Source organism: Aphelocoma coerulescens, chromosome 1, assembly GCF_041296385.1.
Source record: "Aphelocoma coerulescens isolate FSJ_1873_10779 chromosome 1, UR_Acoe_1.0, whole genome shotgun sequence".
NCBI lineage: Eukaryota > Metazoa > Chordata > Aves > Passeriformes > Corvidae > Aphelocoma > Aphelocoma coerulescens.
Window position 1 is genome coordinate 103,869,890 of NC_091013.1, and position 20,964 is coordinate 103,890,853.

Here is a 20,964-nt window from a genome sequence, read left to right on the forward strand (position 1 = left end):
ACTGAGAAAAATTAGGTAACTACACTGCCTTGAACACAGCAAAGCATAATTTAACCTCCTTATTTACAGTAATCAGGGTAGTTACTTTACATTTGAGATAATTTTATGCAACATTACTCCAAATTAAGGAGAAGCAAATGATTTGGCTTTGTTGCTTTTGTTGGATTGTATCTGAAACTAATGGGAACAGGATTTTTATATGTTATTATTGTCCAAATATATCAGGAAGTAAGAGCTGTAGATTTTTTCTCTTCTGACAGAAGAATACTTGCTGTCTAAGACATATCTAGAGCCTTATTTTCTTCTAGCCCTTGTTTTAGAAGCTGATTAGTTTTTTGACATACAGGCTTTTATTTCTGACTACAATGTGATGGCAATGACTGTCATAAAAATAAAATAAGTTTTCTCAGCTTTTCTTGTTGTGGAGACATTTATGAGAGTAACAAAGCCTTCAAAATCAGAAAAAAGCAAGCGTTAGACTTCTCCGGGCAAAGTAGAAGTGCTAGCTACATGTGCTAAGCCAATACAAGAACCATGGAAAAGGGATAACGTAAAATATCCTGCCTCAATACAATATCAGTTTATATGGTTCTTGGCCCCACAGTGTAATGCAGATGTTTCTGCTGCAACCTTGTTGCCTTAGCTAAGCTGGTTGGTTAGAATAGGCTAAGAAAAGTGTCCAAGGAGTCGTTTCAGGCTGAAGACATCCCTAAAGTTATGTGTGTTGCTGAACTTATGTTTGCACAACTATTCGGAGACTTATGACACAAAAGAGGAGTAGTTCAGGAAAGTTTGGGAAAATGTTTCTCTGATTATCATCCTTACTATCTATTAACTATTTAATCCAATTGTATTGTGTCAGCTTTGGTAAAGCTTGCAAACATGTACGGATGCAGCAAACGGGCTAAGCGACTCCTTAGGCAGCCTAAGGAGCTGCTACAGCTGCTATTCCCAAGACTGTCAACAGAGCAAGACAGTCTGGGAAAGGAAGGCCAACTGAAGATTATATTTTGCAGGAAAGGGGACTCAGCAAAGATGTCCTGGGCCATTACAGTTAATCCCACAAGAAATGGAAATAATTGAGATTTAGGTTCCAGGTAGTTTTTGAAGCATTGCTCTCTAGCACCCATTTATTTTCATCCTTTAGGAGCTCTTCATATCCTCTGTGATCATGTGGAAGGCAGCTAACACATCGTGCTAGGTAACAATTGCTCAGTTGGGCCCTGCTGTCTTTAACAAAATAATATCTTCACTAGAATCTCAAGACTAGTTGCTTCATAGAGATGAAAATAATATTCCTCTCTCTCTCACAATTCTTAAGGTGGAAAAAGTAGAAGGAAAAAACCAACTGAAAGTCAAATGAAGACTAAATTACAATAATCAGCAAAAGATCTCTGAAAAATATGGCATCTTTCTGTGGACATTTGTATGCTTTTCATGGAATATAAGGTGCAACCACTGCTTTAATAGAGAACTTCATGGCCAAATGAGTCTCATTTGCTTTTACTATAATACCAAAGATGTTGTACTTGGCTAATCACATTCATGTCCATATAACCAAAAGAAGGTAACATCTATTTATATCCAGAACACAAAATCAGATGCTGAAAAGTCTATATGAAAATTTGAATTACAAAGACACAGAAACACAGTGGGGAAGGAGCTAGGATGGGAAAAAAAGGTGGTCTTCCTCCCAACACTTATCAGCTTTGTTCAAAGTATAAGAATTGAAGGGAATCAGTTACTCTTCAGGAAAAAAAGAAATGGGAAAAAGAAAAAAAAAGATTTAACTTGAGATTTAGTTTACATTGCTATGTAGTCATCCCTACACGCAACAAAGTTCTATTGAAGTAACATATTTTTGCATTTCTTATTATCTGTTCTACATCAAACATCCTTTTAAAACTTCCTTCTTTATATTTTAAATGGATTCATTTTAAAATCTTTTTTTTATCATTCTAATCTGCATAATGATGTCAGATGAACTCTATCAAAGAACTACTTTACATTTTAAATGAAAAATACAAAGTAGAAAAATGATTAAAGATTGACATCAGCTGGTGGCTCCTTATCTAAAGATTTCTAAAACTGCTGCGGAGTGTCCGTCTTTGTGCATCTACCAACTTTATCTCTGCATAATAAGTGTAGTAGGAAATAGTGTTCTCTGACGTGGTCTGTCCAATGTTTTATAAATTTTAACAGAAAATCCTTGAATTTGTGTAATTTTCCTTCAGTGCCACATACCTATTAATCTTCTTTACTCTTCACAGTAATCCTACCTTTTAAAATCCAATTTTCTTACAAAGCAACAGACACTTATTCCTGTAGCTAGTTTCAATTAATGCCAAAAGAAGCAGTAAGAGAACTACAACAGCAGCATCCCATTCTCAGTACATTGCTTCACGTATGCAAATGGATATGCAAATTTTGTCCTGCAGAGGTCATAAGAACCCAATCAATCAATCAATGTGTTTGATTTTCATTTTTAGTGGTGTTAAAAGCTATCTGCAAACTAGCAGGAAATGAATGACAGTGATCTGGGTTTCTGATTTAAAGAAAGAAAATATTTTAGAATAAGTATTAAATAGTAGCAGTGATAACTGTAGAATTTTTCCTTATTTTTGCCCAGAGCAAATAACACTTCCAATGTATTATGGATACACCAGACATAATTTTTCTATTTCTATATTTCTAGATATGTTTTTTCCTTTAACATCTGTGAAACCTCGTTTTGACAGATATAACAGCACTGAAGTATGATACATAGTCTCCCTGAAAACCAAATATACATCAGTATACTTGGCAACTACTGAGATATTTTAGGTGAACATAACTATTTCCTCTCTAAAATTCATCATTAGGATGCATGAACTAGGACTACCAGTTATGTGTGGACTGAGATGCAGGGGGAGGAAAAAAAGTAGGAAGAATTAAATGTATTTGTATATGCTTGCAGATTTATAATTTTTGTATTACAAATAGCTTAAGGGCAAAGAAGACTGAGATAATTTTTCCCTAAGAGGGGACTCTTCAAGTCTAAGAAAGGGAATACTTAAAAAATTAACTTGGTTGCACTTATATTTTAATAAACACATTATTTTTGGAAGTTTTCATTGGGAAGCTGTGACAAAAGATAAACCTTCCACTTATTATCCTGCCAATGTCATTATATAAGTAATGCTTACAAGTGTTAATGTATGAGTCATCAATAAAACGTTTCCTGAAATGCTACCTTCTGCACTCCTTGTGATAATCTCAAGAAAAGGGAACTTTGCAATTACAGTTCCAAACATTCAGCATCTTTATTTTTCAATGCTGTTAAGAATGATGAAGAACAGCTTTCAAACTTCACTAGCATATTTATTTGTTTGCTTGTTTGTTTGTTTAATTATTAGCAAAGCATCCCACGGCGGGCAAGGAAGGGCTGAAAATCTTCACATTATAGCCCCTGTTTTTAAGGAATTTTAAAAAAATTAGAAGATGACTCTGTTCTTAGTGTATAAGGTCATTTAATTATGAAACCACTGGTAGTCTGCACAAGAGACACACTAGAAAGAGTTAGTGCTTATTTAGTATGCTCCTGAGAAGAAAGCTTTTCAGACGCAGCCTTGGTCACTAACCTCTCACAGAAACAGGCCCTGCCTGGAAATGGCCTTTGTACATTGAACAGGTGCACTCTGTTGAGCTGGAGTCACACCTGTACAGTGCTGATAGGTGTACCTGTACCTCACAGGTGTAACTTACCTTACAGGTGTATCTGTACCTTACAGGTGTACCCGTACCTTACAGGTGTACCTGTTACTATACAGGTGTACCTTACCTTATAGCTGTATCCATACACACATTAGCATGTCAGATAACTGAGCCCAAGAAGCCAAACAGCCACAGCACCATTGCCTCTTTGGCATGAAGTGTTCTGCCTGCTGCCGAGACCAGAGGAGACCTCAATCTCCACATGGCATTAAATTGCTCTGTGAAGATGTCCCCTTCCCTGTCCTAAGTCCACTGGCCATAGTGACTTCCATGAGGGGGGAGCTGAACTTCTTTATTATGTCCAACTTAAAGAAAGGCAGGGAATGATAAGGTTTGGCTTGCAACTGAATTCCTGTTGGTATTTATATGGATGACTTGGGTGAAATGAGTTTTGAACTGGGCTTTCAATCTATCACAAATTGTCAAAAAAACCTTACCACGCTGCTATTATTCCTTTTTAACTATTTTCAGTTTACTAGAAATTTGGGGTTTTTACTGGAAATCCTAAGAGGGAGCAGGGTGTTCGTAACAGGCTTCAGCTGGAAGCAGCAAAGCCAATGAGAAGGTGAAATGCAATTCACAACTGTAATTACATCCCCTCACCACAGTCCCACTTGCAGCCTATGAGGTTAGATTCCACACCTTACATGCTAGAGGTTTTAAACTGGGCACACATGAAACACAGAGGGGAAAGTATATTTCACCTTTCAAGAGTGTTTTATCATCTGGTTATATACCTGCAACCGTGGATGTCCTCAGATTAACTCGAGGCATTAGGCTGCTATAATTGGAATTGTAGATTACTCACAGGACTAACTCTTTAGCAGAGCTTTCTGAGCAGATTCCTATTTTGAGAAAACGGAAGCCTACATGTGAAAAATATATTTTATGCTTAGAAGACCGTATTAGATGACTCAAGTTTTCCATAATGAGTTTCTCTAGATTTAGATCAACTGTAAAGTAGTCCCTAAACTATATGGTTTTTAAAAGCTTCAGCAATAGAAGTCATAACAATTTTAAACTGTAAAAGTCCACTATTAAACCATGGTTAGAGCAGGAAAAAATCAGGTCATATATCTATTAAAAGTCAGCTGGGGGAAGCATGGGAGAAGGTTCAAGTTTGCCAACCATCTAATTATAACAGCACTTCTATATGAAGGGTACTTTTAAGAGAAAGGAAATAATTTCCATCAAGAAGTTTTGTATACTCTGCCACTCACTGGGATAATGACCCCTTTATTAGAAAGCAAAATCCAGAAACAAATGCAGTAGAAAAGGAAACAAAATTTTGATCTTCATACCTCAGAAGCTGTTAAAGTACTGAAGGAACTGAATGCAATCAAAAATTACCAGATTATTTCTGAATTTGTGCATTATGCACTTGCATCCATTAATTTCTGTGGCTTGGAGATGAAAGATTCTCATCTGTTTAATACAGCAGAGTGCCTAAATGTTCTGCATAATGTCACAGGCCCCTTTTTTGTACAATAATAGTTGCCATTTCAGAGCCCACAGTGTGATACCCTCAGTCAGCCATCCACTGACCACTCTTCACACATTGGTACTTAACTAAAAACTTCTCTGGATCAAATCCTACATTTTTGCCAAAAATCCTGGGGTAGAGAAAAATCTGTAGAAAGGTTATAGGACAAAAAGTGAGTATATGGAATAAAGAGATCCTCCTATTTTACCTCATCACCAACATGCAACATTCTTTTTTTCCTGCCCTAAAAAGCTGTCTGTTGCCACTTTATTCTCAGCTTAATCACATAAAAAACATCACAGCCATGTACTTGAAATGCGTTTGATCGATGCTTCTTGTTTCTAAAAGTACTCCTTGAACATAGTGGCCATTTGTCTTGGTAATAAATGAAAAAAAATTCAAATTTATGAAAACAGAGTGCCTTTAACAATGTGAAGAAAAGAAAAGGAATACAATCATTATACTGAATAGAGATTAAAATACGGCAAATCTGTAAAAAGTTGCCATGGGCACAGGAGCTAAATCTTGCATCTTACATCTTAAATTGCTCCTTCCCATTTTTTTCTGAATAAAAATATCTGTTGGTCTAAAATATGCCAGTGTTAGTTTCATTTGCCTGACATCCTTCCCTAGCAGGGTTGGTCTTCTCAATATCTAACATACCTTTACAAATGCTCACAGGCTATTGATCAGCATAGATTTCTGAGCTTTGCTGCACTCTGGCTTGATTCCCAGATGCTCTATTGTTTAATACCTATTGCTCTACTCTGTTTTCCTGGGAGTTTATGTCCTCATTTTTCTTTTAGCTTGGGAACTGATCTGCAGGTTGGGATGTCCTTGCTGTAACCACAGTTCAACTCCACATTACATGGAAAGCTGAAATTTTCAGTAAAACTAGTTATGAAACACCTGAAAAAAAGGGATATCTGTAGGGACTGGTAGAGGTGCCGTACTAAGACACCATCTGGACATACATGGCCTTCTCTGACAAAGGGACTGCACTCCAACCACCCAGTTTGTTTAATCAAACAGGTCACCCCTCATTGGTCTGGTATCTGTGACCCCAAGAATTATAAAATACAGACAAGGGAGAAGGCAGTGGGGGGAAATGCTTTCTCCTGTGTTGACTTTACAGCCATACCCTGCAGTCCCCCAAGGATGTGTTCCTGATGGTCAGCAATATGATGGGCAATGAAGCAGTTTTCCTGCAAGACTGACTTCCTGGTCATTACCCTGTTTTCCCATTCTTTAGCCTGTGTTGATCTTAGCTCATCTGAGGAAGACAAGGATGAAGACAAAAGTTCAAAAAGATGCAGCAAAAAAGTTCCTGATAAAAGAGGGAGTTCAGTCACAGAGATGAGGCAGCTGAGATCTTTGAGGACGGTGATTCTGAAAGCTGTGCTGAAAAGGCAGTGTGTTCTCCAGCTGACAATCCTGGTGCAGCTCTTCATGCCTCTCTGTTCTTGATGCTATACATACAGCCCATCTACATTTAAAACGCGTATTAAGTCCCTCCAAGCACCTGTCCTCTACTTCTCATGAAAGCAGTTGCTTTAATATCTGGCAGCTTAACCACTTCACATACAAGTGATGACAGCCTGCAGAGCAGGGTGACACAACTCTGTAACACCAGATAGAGAAGCAACAAATAACCGATGGTTCCTATTTTAAGTGTCTTTGGCCATTGCCACAGCAAAGAGTGAGCAAATGCTCTTTCTGTAACCTGCTTTGATTCCACTCTCCTCACTTTTACATTAATCCACAATCTGAAGGTCTCAACAAATCTGAAGGTTTCACAGTACTGCAGAGCGTGTGCCCCAGGCCACACAGCATCACAATGAGTGGAGGGCTCAAGGTGGCCAGCTCCAGGACCTTACAAGCATGAGGCGGTGCTCAAGACAGACCTAGAAAAGGATGCTACACAGAAGTACCAGATGACTGTGTGTTCAGCCTTGTCTGTACTACTAAGGAAAATATATCTTGTCTGTCTGGGAGCCAGCTACATTACAGAGAGCTGATTGCAATCATAAGCAGTTATTGCAGTAGAAAGGAGGGTAAATTAGAAGTGTAGCTTGGAGAAACTGCTTGACCATTCAGTAGTATTTGGTCTTGTGACTTGTACACTGCGTGTGAACTGATCATCTGAATTGTTTTCCTCTCTGCCACACATTCAATATAGTACTCTGAGAAAATAAATTTAAATCCATTTATATACACTGCCCTTCATCTTCAGTTAAGTGCAGACCATATTTCCCCTTTGTCTAACGTTGTTGTAAGAACTTACTAACTTTGAGCACACCAACGTTTTCATATGCTTATATACAAGCACAGGATAAGCAACAAATAGAAGAATAACCAGTGAACTGGAAATTACACCTCTTTTTAAGAATTGTTTCTTGACTTTTTTTTAAGTGCTCTAGAAGGTACTAACAAAAATCCTAATGCAAACCCTCAAAGCACAGTCCCACTTCTTTACCTCTAGTGCACCTTTATGGCAAACCTGTCCACAAGAGCAGTTTTGGGAGCATAGCACAAAGAAGAGCCTGCAGGCTACAACTCACTAACAAAGCAGTTGTATGAGATTAAAAAAAATAAAGAAATGAAGGTTTACCTGATTCAGATCAAAGATATCAAACACTCGTTTAATGTATAGGTCTCCCTGTGGATCCAGCCCTTGAAGGCCCAAAAGCTTCTTGAATTCATGCAGACTAAGCAGCCCAGATGGACATTCTCTCATAAATTTGCTGTAATAATGGTGCATCTCTGCAGGGGCATCTTGCAAGGGTGATGATTCTTGGGAGCCCATGTTGTTACACAGTAAGCGTCCCTTTTAGTCTGTTCACATTTCTATCTCCCAGGTTCAAAGTCTTGCTCATAACAACAACTCGGGTTAATATGGCTTTTAAATGGCCACGTTAAACATCTTACACGTAAGTCTCTATTTTTATTTAGTGCCTATCTCTACTCATGAGATTACCTTTAATGCCCAGGTCTAAAATAGAAGGGATTTCAAATTGTGGCTAAAGTAGAAGCAAAGAGCACCATAGTCAACTTATAGTTCATCACTCTCCCACTGACTACAAATATATGTTATAAAAAGAGGATATTCTAAAAGTGATTGATTTTGAATTATTTACAAACCATTAGCAACACATAAGAGTCTAATCCTGGAATAGCTGTAAGGAATAGCTATAATTTTTGCAGCAAATAAGGATGGAAAAGGTTGTCAGTGCAAACAGAAATGACTGTTATTACATCCTCTTTGCTGTAAGTGGATTAAGCCTTTCTAAAAATTGAGCCCTTTGGACTCCTCCTTGATGTACTTTTTTATCATAAATATGCTGTGTGCGATCTTGTATTTGTGTGCAAATCGCATCCTATTTCTTCCCTCTCAGCATGGGTTTCCAGATATAACATACAGTTTTGGTCATCAGCCTTGTCACAGAACTTGACTGGAAGAGGAATCTTTTACAGTAACTTCCTTAACAGGAATCGACTTAGTCTGGTAAGTAAATTAAAAACAGGTTTGCTATTGGTCAGTGCTGTAGTCCTGCTTTTTATTTTACAGCTTTCAGGAGCTGAATTCCTTCTTCCTTCATAAGCTCAGGGAAGGGGTTAGGTATCAGTAATACTTCTGTACTGATTAGTACAGAAGTCCTTTTCTACAAGGAGATGAGTGGCTCAGGAGCCTTACTATAGGACAAAGAAATGTGGAGCTATAAATATCAGTGTAAACATATAGGATTTTAGTGACTCAGAAACAAGGCACTGCCATTCATCCTTTTCATTTATAATCACACAGTGGAGTTAAAGAGCACAGTCCTGTGAGGTGGTGAGTGCCCATGAAAAATGGCAATCATCCTCCAGCCCAACTTCAGCCAGAGAGCAATCAATATCTTATAGGATCAGGTCAGTTTCTGAGAGGGACTCCCATACTCCTTTGCTACAGCTCTCTCCACAAGGACACCAATAAGTTTATCGTCATATACTTCAAAATATGGCATACAAGTAAGAAAGCTTGAACACTTTCCAGGTGCCCAAGAACCTCTGAAAATCAAACAGAAAGACACAGACATTGCCATCAGTTTAGCCAAAACTTGGTTCAGTAGGCAAAGAACATAGAGCTAAGTCGGATTTTCAGCGTGTTGCCTTTCCTCCAGAGACCACGTCTGAGCCCTAGAGATGCTGTGTGGTTGCAGTGACTGAGGGAGAATGGAAGCACACCCTGTGCAGGCATTTCATCTGCAGATGTGTGCTGGCTAGAACAGTGAGGGTGGATGAAGAGGATGCGAGGACAAGGGAGGTGAAAGGAAAGCAGACAAACCTCTTGACTATGCACAGTCTGACAATAATCCTGAATTTTCTTCTTCAGCCATCATACCCTGCTCTTAAAGGAAAGACCAGTGATTGTGTCAAACAGCAAAGACAGGTGTTGTGGTTTTACCCCAAGCAGCAACTAAGTACTGTAGACAGCTGTGCTCTCACTCTTAACACCCCCACCCTCCCCCTGGTGGGATGGGGAGGAGAATAGGAAAAAACTAGTAAAACTCATGAGTTTAGACAAGAATAGTTTATTTATATTTATATAAATGAAATAAAATAAATAACTACTACTACTACTATTACTACTACTAATAATAATGTGAGAGAGGAATAAAACCCAGCAAAAACCAGTGTAGTACAATACCATTACTCACCATCTGCTGAGCGATGCCCAGCCCCTCCCAGCCAGCTCCCCTTAGTTTATATACTGAGCATGACATTCTATGGTATGGAGTGTCCCTTTGGCCAGTTTGGGTCAGCTGTTCTGGCTGTGCTCCCTCCCAGCTTCTTGTGCACCTCTTCAGTGGCAGAGCATGAGACACTGAAAAGTCTTTGACTTAGGATAAACACTACACAGCAACAACCAAAGCATCAGTGTGTTATCAATATTGCTCCTACTAAATCCAAAACACAGCATTGTACCAGATACTAGGAAGAAAATGAACTCTATCCCAGCTGAAGACAAGACAACAGAGTACCAGGAACAAGACTTAAGCAGGCTGCAAATTTGACATGATCTGGTTAGGTTAAGAACTGTCCATCAATAACTCACCCAGTGCTTGTCATCCTTCCTCTTTTCTCTCTTTCACTTGGGCAATGACAGCTCTCTCCCATCTCTTCACATGACCTTGTGCAGACACTGGTCACAGGATTTCACTTAGGCACAGGGAACTTGGGAGTTGCTCACACATACTGATCCCCCTCCACTCCCTCCTCTTTTCTCCCCCTCAAAAAATCCACACACTACTTCTGCTTGTTGCTTCCAAATAGCAAGCCTTGGGGAAGTGTACCCACAGTGATTGAGGCACAGGAGAGACTGCTGTACTGCCTTAAAGAAGGGCCTTTTTGTCAGATTTTGTACATTCTAGCAAAAGACTTATAAGAGAATGTTTAGTTAAAGTTGGAATGCTTTTAAAGTAATACCTATTTTTAGAATCCCTTTAGCTTAATAAGAATAACTAAAATACCTGTAAAGACAGCAAAAATGCCTGGGTAAAAAATTATCTGATTTATAGCTCAATCTCACAGCATCTCTCACCCCTAGAAGGGAACTAGAACAGTATATATTGGTTGATATAACACCTGACATAAAAAGAAAGGTGAGTTTTATGGGACACAAAAAGACTAAAATTTATAACCCTCTGCATAGTTTGATGGCACTTAATGAGCTGCAGACAAAGCATGTGCTGAGATAGTAGAAATTCTATAGAAATCACCTGTTGCAGAAGCCAAAGGCATCAGAGCATTTCTATTTATAAATAAAAATAGAAAAATTGATAACAATGTGGAGCTGAACTGAATAAATTAATATAGGAAAGCCATTTCAAAGAATGCTGAAAAAATGGCTGTAGAAACTAGTGTGTGTATAGGAAACCCAGTGAAACAATTCCTAATGAGCTATCTGTACCAAACTAAGCTGATTCTAGAAGATGAAGATAAAATTATCTATCTGAAGATAAAAGTATCTATTGAGATGCCAAGAAGCTTTCTGGAATCTGTACAATATTCTGGGAATAAAAAAACCCCATACAAACAGGCAACAGTGGGACTATGCACTTACACCAAAAATGACAGTCCTGTAATAAAGATTGCTGGTTCAAGGACAATCAATGCAACAACATGGGCACACATAAAATGCACATTGCAGGTAAAGCAAAACTGTCTCTGTAGGGAACCATGAGAAAAAAAAGATCAGTTTCCTTAGTTCTGCTCTGAAAATGATATAAAAGCTCTTGGTTTTAGAAGGGGTCATGTAATTTAGATTTCTTTAGAAGTGAAAAAAGGTTGTTTTTTGATAGAGGTTGAGAACAGAGGTTGAACCTTTTAAAAAAAACAAACCACATCACAACAAAACAAAACTTCTCAGCAGGGTGATCAGGAACTAACTTGATATATAAAAAAGCAGAAAAATAAAATAATAAAGATGACATTCTCTTTCTCTTGGGTATTGTGAAAACAGTGGTACCTTGGCAGTAGGCAGGCAGCCCTGTGTTGTGAAACAAGGAGGCCACACATTTTTGTTCAGCTGCATCTATCCACGCTGATAGATGCAGCTGAACGCTACCTCTTTGAAGTGCAATACAAAAAAGAGAAGTGCTATTGCTTGAAGTGGCAAATGCCAAGTTTTACATGTATTTGAATAAAAAGTTATCTACAGATTTTTGTCTAAATTTATGTCATCTTTGCCAATTAAATTTCTGTATCTGCTCCAGCTCAATCCAGCCCCACTTTCTGTTTCCTTCCTCAGCAATTTCTGTGTGCCATTTTCTCTAAAAGCAGCCACTTTCCTCTCTTAAGTTACTGAGTTCATGCTTCTATACTTTGCCCCATTTCTCTCTCTCCATCCTGTTCTTCCCAGCACCCCGTTGCCATCGGATGCTGGATCCTACCAGTGCTGGGTGCCTATGGAGATCTGCCACTGCTCATTTCAGTCGCAGAGGGGAGCTGTGTGGGCAGGACCAGAGGAAGCAAGGTTGCAGGCATTCCCATGTCCCTGACTTTAGAGCATGGTTCCTTCCCCTTATCCTGCCATCTCCCTCTAGTCGCTGCCTTGCCAGCTCCCCATAGACATGTGGCCACTCATCATCTGTAGCCAACTTCAGAGTCCATTTATATCTCTTAACTTAGATGCAACCTACCTCCAGCTCAAGCAGACCTGGGTGAGGTGTTTTCAGAGAGACTACCTAGCCAGTCCAAATGAAAGAGAGTCATCTGGACAAGACAAAAAATTTTGGAAAGAGAAGGTTATCTTCCCAGAAGAGCTGGAATGGCCTATCCCAGTCAGAAAATTTATCTATGAAGGCTTTAAGTGTTTAGGGTTTTTGCTTTTTTGTTGTTTGCTTTTTTTTTTTTTTTAAGATCTAAACTATTAGGTCCCAACCATCACCATCTTCTCCCTATGGACCACTCTGCAGTTTTCTAACTATTCGAATGAGGGTTTAGCTTCTCAGTTCTGCATTTCTTCTCCTATGCATTATACAAGGAGGAAGACCAAGCTGGCCTTTCTTTCTTTTATCTTCATCAGAATGCAGGTTGCTTTTAAGGGCTGTATTCCTCTCCTTTATAAACCAGAAAGATTTTGCCCCAATGAGACAAATATCTAGTAGGACACAACCCCTAATCTCTCTGTCTGACATGAGAGGACTCACAAATTCTTGCTAACTCAAGCATGGGGATGGGGAAAAGAGAGGTCACTGCTGCTTTCTGTGGTGTTTAAACCCTGGCACCATTGTGGGACACACAATTGCTGAATTACTCTCTCACTAAAAACACTCATCAAGCACTGGCCCAACTTTGCTAGCTCACAGCCACATTCCTTGTGTGCCTGCTACTATAGTTCTACAAACAATTAACTCCTTAAGTTGTTGTAGATCTTTCAAACTGAAAAAGAAGGCAGTGACCATTAAAACAATACATCTATAGGAGCCTATTATGTCTGATTTCTTTTTGTACTACTGCTTCCTTATTGCTGACACGGAGATTATGAGTATAGCTCAATGATACACATCTTGGTGATGAGAAAGTCAACAAGCTTATCTTAGTTGTGCAGAGCCTGGTCTAGGAGCTTTTTTTTGTCATTAACCCAATTACAGATGTAATTTTGTGGGTGTTGTTAGCCACACATGCTACAGTGCACCCATATCTATAAATAACCAGCAAACCATGCAGAATGAAATAACAAGTCTTATCCTTCCCACAGAACCATTTGTAGTGCGGTTCCTTTAGTTTTAATGATTATGGGAAGTGCCCTGAGATACCAACTTTACATTTTCCATTTGGAGTTCATGACTTAACACAACAAGGACCCACTGATGAAGCTGTTGTTTTCATCAGTGGTTTCTAATTGCCTTTGTCAGGAGGATAAATCAGGAATACTTTCTTTCAGTAGCTATTTTGAATTCACTGATTTTCCTAAACTCAGGGTGGGCAAGAGCTTGGCCTACACCTTTTCTGGTAGGCATCAGGGAACTGCAAGGTGGACTAACAATCCCTGCTAATGCTAATATGCTACGTTTCAGTGGTCTTGTTAGAAATGAAGGGAAAGGGTTCTCTCATCCAGGGAAAATCTGGGAGGCCAGTGAAATGTCCTGGCTCCAACCAGGACAAACAAGAAGAAAGAAACCACAGAACTTTTCCATGCTGATGAACTAGATGGGAGGATCCCCAGAAATCTTCATGTTAATGGTAATAGTTCCAAATTAATGCTCATCCCAACAACATTTTAATGCCACAGGCTGTTTTCATGAAGGATTTCAGCTTAGAAAAAATGGATTTTTCCAGTTAATAATGCTACATATAGATCCTTTAACAACTCTAAATCCTGGCTTCCTGTTTTTCTCTGCCTACACAGCACAGCTATTTGGAAGAAATTTTAATTTTTCTTTTTTCTACTAGCAATAAAATCCCCTAAGTACCTTGGAAAAGGAAAGCCAAGCCAATAGATTCATCAGCAAACATTTAATTAAAAGACGAGGCTGCCTCCCCTAATTAAGTGCCGTTGTTTTGAGTGGAGACGTTCTCCTTCCTGGTGCCTGAAGTCTTTCCCAAGGTGAGCAGACACTGAGCCACTGGCATCTCCTAGTGGCCTGGGCTTGCAAGACAAGGGCTGGTGTTCTTGCTAAAGAGCACGGTGATATTTCTGTCCAGTAATCCCTGTTTCAGTGCTTTTCTGGGACACTGGAGAGGCCTTGAGGAGAGACACCTTGAGGGACCTTGTAGCTGCCACTGCCAGCCCCCTCTCCCTGTCACTGCAGAGAGCAAACAACCACATTTATTCCCATATGTTGTTTCTGTCCAATTAGCAGCTCTCTTTCTGATGGAGAATGAATCTCTTGTTAAGATTTTAACTATCTTTTCAACACTTTTTCTCCATAACTGACATTTCAGTTACGCAAGGGTTTCAATAAACGTACAAAGAAGGGATGAGGCCCTTTCCTCCTTCCAGTCCTTGAACACTTATTTCCATCTCTTTATATTTGTGCTTTGATCTTTTAAATTTTGCTTTTTGTTTTACATTTCACTTCTTTCTTCCCTCTCCTCAAAAGCTATCTACTTATTCCTGTCTGTTCCTGTGTTTTTGACTGCACTTTTCCCACTCCATTTCTCAATTCTTGCTATTTATCTTCTTGAAATACCAGAATCTTCTTTCTGATCTATGCAATAATTGAAGTCTTCCTTCCACTACCTGGCTTTAAAAGTTGTTTTTTATAAGAGGTGGATAGGGAAGTAAAACAGCTGTCTAACTCTTTTACAAGCTTTACAAATAAAAATAAAAATGGCAATGATAAAATAAAGAAGAAAACCAGAAAAGATTCATTGTGACTGTCTGACAATGCAGCTCTGCACAGAATTTACTTTAGAAATGGTGGGGAAAGTAATTTTTAAAAAGGAGGGTGAAGACAAAAATATTCACACAACCTACCAGTAGTGAAAGAGGAGAACCTGAGGGTTTTAAGGCTCTCATCCAGCCCCACCTACACAGAAACAAACTCATTTAGGAGATTTTTGAAGAGCTTGTCAATAGGCGGGTCCTTCTCTTTGTCTGGAGTGACCTTGACGTGTTCTTGGGTGCTTTTGCACAGACTCTCTTGAAGACAAAACATGTTATTTATGCTCATGTTGTATAAGAGCTTGTGTCAGGTTTGCAGCCTTGGTACTCTTGCTAAACTTCAAATAGACCATACTGCATCATTAAAATTGGGGAAAAGTGTTCAGATCTCACAGAACTCTCTCACAGAGAAGATCAGGTTATTTAAATACAAACACTGGTGAAAATCACATGACAGCACCTGAAGAAAAGATGTAAATCAGAACTAGTGAAATTCAGGAAGGGGACTTCTTACTGAAAACAGACTCTTCATGAATCTCCAATTAAAAGTACATACTTTGAATTAACACCCCATCTAAGGCAAGCATGGGTATAAGTACTTTCCCTAATACAATCCTAAATTTAAAAAGAACTAGCAACATGTCTTTATGTATATAATTCTGAAACTGTGGCAATCTGTTCGCCCATTGCTTTTCCTATCCTGCATTGTTTCCCACCCTGTTCCTTGCCCCTAGCCCTGGCCACTCCCTCGGGCCCTCCCTATTGGTTCCTGTATCCCAACTCTGTCCATGTACTGCCCTGGAGGCCCCGAGAAAAGACCCCTGCACCTGGATCATGAGGTCTCTCTGACTCTGGGGATCACGGGGACAAGATGTGATTAAAGTCCTCTCAAACCCTCATGGAGAGACCCTTCTCACCTCCTTTGCCATCACTGGTTGTAGCGCTGCTAGCTGCTGGAGCAAAACCGTGGGGCTGTCCAAAATGGACTGCAGGAGTGGGACCATGGTCACACTGCTCTGAGCATCCCCGCTGAGCTCTCAGGAAAGCTGCAGCCTGCTAAGCTAAATCTAGCGACTACAAAAATGGTGCACCAATGTGTGTCATCTGAGAAGAGGTGCCTTGGAGAGCCTAATTGCCTTTGGGAAGCCATTTCCCTGGCACGAAGCTTGTGTTTCAGTGAGACAACTGAAAGGACAGCCGGTAGCCTCTTGAGAAGAGTAGCACTCTTAAAAGATGTCATCTGGCAGCGATGGACCACGCCAAGTGCCCTAATTTGATTCCCCATTCTGGAAAGCCCTGAAGAGGAGCCTGGTGGGCCTGGTAAAAAGAGTGTACCAGCACGTTTTGTGCTGGTAAGCCTCAGAAGGGAGCCGGGTATTGCCTGGTTCGGGGGATCGTTTTTCTTTTAAGTTTAATCCTTTTGCTTCTGTTTGGGTGGAGGGTTGGGGGTGGGTTCTTGTCGAGGTGAAGGAGGTTGTGCCTCATGTGAAGCCCTTGCAAGAAAAAACCTATCCCTAACAAGAGAAGATGCAAGTTCAGTGCCCCCAGTTTGGGAATTTAAAGATTCATGGTGTGGGGGGGTGGTCCTTGCGTGCGAGAGAACTAACCTTTGTTTTGTTTCACTCAGTCATCTGGAAACAGAGACCTCCGATCCTCTCCCTCCGACCCTCAGGAGAGATCAGAAAATGTTCTGACCCTTCTGTGTCTCCCCTGTCCCCTTACCGTGCTAGGGCTGATCACCCCAGCCTGGGAGCTGCCCCTAAACCCTCATCCCGACCCCCCAAAACTCCCGCTGTGTAGGCTCTAAGTAGCAGCCAAGATGGCCACAACTGAGTGTTCGGCTCCGCCATGTTGCCTTCTACTGCTTGTACTCCATTATTTTCCCGCATGCACAAGAACCCTTACTCCCTCCTTAACCCCGCCCCCTGTGTTGGTCGGTGTTGCTGCATCAGCTCTCCCCCTCTGAAACACGGAGTGCCTTTATGCCAAGTCCCTGCTCCACAGGCGCGTGTGCCTCTGACAGCCCCTCCACCCTGTTACCACATGTCCATTCCAGCTGTGTGCCCGCCGTGGTCCTGCCCCTAGCCACCCCCACCTCCCTCCCTGCCAGCTGGCTCCGACCATGGCACGACAGCAGCGCCCGCGCCAAAAGTGAAATAAAAAGCCACGGCGGCTCGGCAAGAGGCGCCCCAGCCCCTGCCAGGCCGTCCCCGGCCCCAGGACTGGGCGTGGAGGGCCTGGCCCCAAGTAGTATCACAGCGGGAGCGGCAGCTGCACCGGGGAAAAGCCCCGGTTCTGGACCAGACCTGTGAGGCGGGCCTGGCGTGGGGACTGTGCGACCCGGCCTGCCCCGAGGGTATCCGCAGCTCCGCACGGCTTAGAAACAGCAGCTGCACCCCCCTTCCCTGTTCGCCACGCCACCTGGACAGAAAGCTGCAAGCAGCAACCAAAAAGATGCCATCCCAGCAGCCCCGGCAGAAGAAGCTACAAAAGCAGCTGTTGTGTGAGAACTCAGCTGGCACCGATCTCCAAAGCCAACAGCAACCAGCCACCTCATCATTTTAATTTAATTATTTCACACTGTTTTACCATTTTTTCTGTTGTATAAAAATTAAGTCCTTCCCTTTTCAATTTAAAATGAAAGGGGGAGATGTGGTGATCCGTTCACCCACTGCTTTTCCTATCCCGCATTATTTCCCACCCTGTTCCTTGCCCCTAGCCCTGGCCACTCCCCCGGGTTCTCCCTATTGGCTCCTATACCCCAACCCCGCCCATGTACTGCCCTGGAGCCCCTGAGAAAAGACCCCTGCGCCCAGATCACGAGGTCTCTCTGTCTTTGGGGATCACGGGGACAAGATGTGATTAAAGTCCTCTCAAACCCTCATGGAGAGACCCTTCTCGCCTCCTTTGCCATCACTGGTTGTAGCGCTGCTAGCTGCTGGAGCAAAACCGCGGGGCTGTCCAAAATGGACTGCAGGAGTGGGACCATGGTCACACTGCTCTAAGCATCCCCGCTGAGCTCTCAGGAAAGCTGCATCCTGCTAAGCTAAATCTAGTGACTACAACAGGAAACAGTAAGGGCATGGGGAGAAACTAAAAAGTAATCATATTGCTCCATTTGCATAATCCACTTAAAACACATGTTCTGTTCACAGGCTCAGTGATGAGTTTTCAGATAATAAAGTGATAGAAATTTGAATATTTAAAGCATAGCACTTTCGTTATCACAGAAACTGGAAGCTGACAGAGTCCTCTTCAGCAATTTAAGGTTCAGGAAGAAGCTTGCAGACACCTAAGTCTGTTGTTTGCTTGGAATCTCACTTCCTAAAATCTAAACACATGCATGCTGCAAGGAATTTAATCCCAAATTCTTTTCCTCATCCACTAATATCATAGATCTGACAATGATTTTACCACCATGGCAGCAGAGAAGATCTGATCCTCTATCAGAGGAAAATTAATATGCACGATTCAGGCGGGACTGTGTTTGCAGGGGACAGGGTGAAGAAAACAAAAGAAAGTTAATGCTGCAATTTTCAATGTCAAAATAAAATTGCATTATGGCTTTTTGCATCTGTACGTGTTACGCCACTTCAGAACCTAGATTTACATGTAGGATGTTTTCACAAACTGATTAAAAGAATACCTGCTTTTTCTGTTAAGAAAGAGTGAGTTTCCACTGACTCAATCAGGTAGGTTGTTATTTCATTGATGTATAAGGCAGGGCAGAGAGACTTGGTTCATCTAACTTGGAAAGAGCTGAGTCATCTTGAAATAAGATCCTTTGTCTCTGCTAAGCATAGAAAGGAGTCTTGAGCTGGATTTCTGCATTAAGACCAGAATCCAAACAACAAGTGCTTTTCCATTGTACTCTGCCTGAGCCATGCTCGTTAGAAGGGTTGATGCAGTGGGAATGACCAAGAATGCTATGAGGATACTGTTATTGAGAAAGCCATGCCAAGCCATAAAACTCCCAAATGCATTTCTATTGGTAAGCTGGTATGGCCACAGCTCATTCTGCTTGTTACGTAAATCAGTCCCCTAAGACAGCCTGAAGCCCCACAGAATGACTTCACAGGAAACATACATTACAACAGATAAATATACACATCATATCTAACTAAACAGAGGCAGTGTGAATGCCAAAGAGGAAACTTATGAAATCCTGGCACATTGTTTGAGAGGTCCCAGTTCTCGTTTGCCACAGGGTTTTCAATGAGGCTTCCACGAGACTTTATTCAATACAAGAGAAGAATAAAACTGAGCTACAGCTTATCTAGATGCTATGTGCTGTATCTGAATAATGTAGCTGTTGCCATTTCATTAAAAATGGTACTGTTGCTGTTTAATCAAAAATAGATTTTTAAAAAAATTATTAAAAGGGAAAAAGTAAAACATTCAGGTAAAACATTCTGATTCACTTGATTCAGTTCCCTAAGTGTTTAAGCCTTTCCAAACATTACATTCTACAGGTAGAGTGGGCAGGGATTAAAACTTGCCAGCCTTTTATCTTGGAATGGATGCTACATTCTTCATCTTATTTCCATATCCAAATGAATATAGACTATACAATCTTATTTAATTGACAATTCTAAATGTGCTATTCCTGTTCTGCCTTCTAAAAAACTTTGCTTGGTCCTACTGCTACAGCTGAGCAACAGCTCAATTAAGAAAACACACAATAAAATCTATGCCTCAGATTAGCAGTAGCTAGTGGAGGATTGCTACAACATCTTGCAGAACAGGAAATGAATATCAGATATTTAGTGGGAGCACATTATTAAATAATGAGGTTTTAAGCCCAGCTTAAGCAGTTTTATAGTGGATTTTATGAAGCCCTAAAGGCCAAATCATTGTTGAATTTCATTAAAATGGGGGAAGACTTCCAAACTGATAAAAAATTGAAGCATCTTTTTCTGTCTAACATGGAACATTAATTAAACAAGCCCTTCTGGGAACAGTGAAACAAAAGCCTAGACCCATACAAGCTATGTCTTTTGTCCCCTAAATCCTCACATCCTGGTACCCCAGCACCACCCTGTATTTTCTCTAGGCAAAAGGAAACAAGTGCCTGATCATTTTGTCAGCCAACTGTTGCCTTGAACAATGAATAAAAGCTTAATTCTGCATGAATGGGGCATTCATTCTGGGTGTGTCCCTGCTACCCAGCAGCCAAATTTTATGAAAACATTAGGAGCTAATTAACTGAAACTCCTGCTTTTTGAAATTTGATGGAAATCTACCAATTGATTAAAACGTTGTGGGGATACCAGAGAAGAGGATGAGAGATTGATTGGTAGTAAGAGCCAAACTGTGATGTGTATATAACCTGACAAGTTTAAGGCATACATCTTAATATTCCTCAGATAACTTGAGCAAACTACTCCAAGGGTGATAAGCTACTTGTAGTGGGAGAAGGCAATTAGGAATTTTTAAAATGCTGACAAACCAAAAGACGTTCTCCCATTTAAAAAAAAAGCCAAAATCCCCAACAGCCAAAGCTCCCTGTACTTTTCAAGCGCACTGAAGTCAAGGGCTTTTGCAGTACACATTAATGCTAAACTGGAATAGCTCTTAGGTGAGCTCAGACACTGTCTGTGTGCATCAAATTATTAATTGAAAAGAACATAGCAAATTAACAATTTCTGCAAGTCAGGTTTCATGTTTGTAGACTGGAAGTTTGCTCATCATCTGTAATTAGCACATTTATTGAGTTAGGTGATGCTACTTAATCAAATTTCAGTATGTTTAACCATCTGGTAATTGGCTGTGGGAAAAAAAGAGCATGCAATGAGCCTGATTTTATAGGAAGAGTCCTTGAGGATAATGGAAGAAAGAATTACATAATTCCAAAAAA

At 40.6% G+C, this 20,964-nt stretch overlaps 1 protein-coding gene across 2 annotated transcripts in view; it reads right to left on the reverse strand.

Moving 5' to 3' along the window:
* The window catches only part of GUCA1C (guanylate cyclase activator 1C), a 40,415-nt gene that overhangs the window by 18,099 nt on the left and 1,352 nt on the right, over positions 1-20,964 (reverse strand). Inside the window, exon 1 of one of the 2 annotated variants that reach the window (XM_069022564.1) lies at positions 7,848-8,042. The exons of the other annotated variant lie outside the window; for it this stretch is intronic. Within the exon in view, the coding sequence (XP_068878665.1) occupies positions 7,848-8,042 (195 nt within the window). Of the gene's footprint in view, positions 1-7,847; positions 8,043-20,964 lie in introns of those variants that run through there. 2 annotated transcript variants of the gene reach the window in all.